This window comes from Octodon degus, unplaced genomic scaffold (genome assembly GCF_000260255.1).
Source record: "Octodon degus isolate 3935 unplaced genomic scaffold, OctDeg1.0 scaffold00007, whole genome shotgun sequence".
NCBI lineage: Eukaryota > Metazoa > Chordata > Mammalia > Rodentia > Octodontidae > Octodon > Octodon degus.
Genome location: NW_004524583.1, coordinates 22,510,304 through 22,511,367, shown reverse-complemented (window position 1 = coordinate 22,511,367; position 1,064 = coordinate 22,510,304). Strand labels below are relative to the sequence as shown.

The 1,064-nt window shown below is 55.5% G+C and overlaps 1 protein-coding gene across 1 annotated transcript in view; it reads left to right on the top strand.

Moving 5' to 3' along the window:
* The first annotated feature begins 675 nt into the window (after positions 1-675).
* Mnat1 (MNAT1, CDK activating kinase assembly factor) overlaps positions 676-1,064 on the top strand; it is a 328,673-nt gene continuing 328,284 nt past the window's right edge. The window contains exon 1 of the mRNA XM_004624809.2: positions 676-878. Within this exon, the coding sequence (XP_004624866.1) occupies positions 790-878 (89 nt within the window). The 5' untranslated portion in view covers positions 676-789. The remainder of the gene's footprint in view (positions 879-1,064) is intronic.

The following is a 1,064-nucleotide window of genomic DNA, read 5'->3' as shown; positions in this document are numbered from 1 at the left end:
TTTTGGGCTGGGGAAGATAGCTCAGCGGTCTAAAAGCGCCTGCTTAGGCAAACTTAGGCAAGCGTGCAAGTACCACGGTTCGATCCCCAGCCCCACATGCCATGCCAGCCCCGCCCCCAGGATGGGCTGAGCCGGCAAACCCCCACCCCCCCACCAAAAAACCCCACACCTAAATTCATTTAATGTCTTGTTTTTAATGGAAGAAGTAGCGCTATCATGTTTGACAGTCTTGAGGACAGTCTTCTTGACTCTTGGTGAAGATTTGTAATGTGGTTACAGACTATCGTTCTAGATAACATTTCCAAACTATATTTGCAAACATTTATTTTCTGAGCTTATGTGACACAAGTATAAAGGAGAAATATAAAGCACAAGCTGTCCAATTTTCCAAAAGGAAATACTAGTCTAAATTATTGAATATATACACTGGGCATACATATTTGAAATCATGGGCACTTTTCCAGGCGGAACGAGATGGAATTTATTTTCCTAATTATGATACAGTACCTTAAAAAATGCAAGTAGGTGCATAGCGTCTTTATTTTAAAAGCTCCTCTCGCGCATTTCCAAGCACTGAGCTGTTTTGCCTAAGCTGCAGCTGCAGAAGCTGAGAACTCGCTGCCGGAACCTTTGTGTGGCGGGGCGTCGCTTCCAGCCGGGGCTCTTGCGCCGAGGGACCGTTCCTGCCCCGAGCCTGTGGGTCGAGCCCGCTGTGCGCCGGGTCTGTGGGGCTCGGAAAGGGCTGCGACCGGAGCGGCCGGCTCGGAGACCCGGAGTGGAGGAGACGCCATGGACGACCAGGGCTGCCCCCGGTGTAAGACCACCAAATACCGGAACCCCTCCTTGAAGCTGATGGTGAACGTGTGCGGACACACTCTGTGAGTCTGGCGTCGGGGAACTCCACGGTGGAGGACGGTGGCGCGGAGGGATGCTCGGCCTCGGCGGGGCAGGCGGGCTCGTCGGCGTCCGCCGCGGCAGCGGGAAGGGGCGCTGACCCCTGCGCGGCCCGCGCCGGCCTGGCCAGGGCCGACCCGGGCGGCCACCCCGCGCCTGCAGCTTGTCAG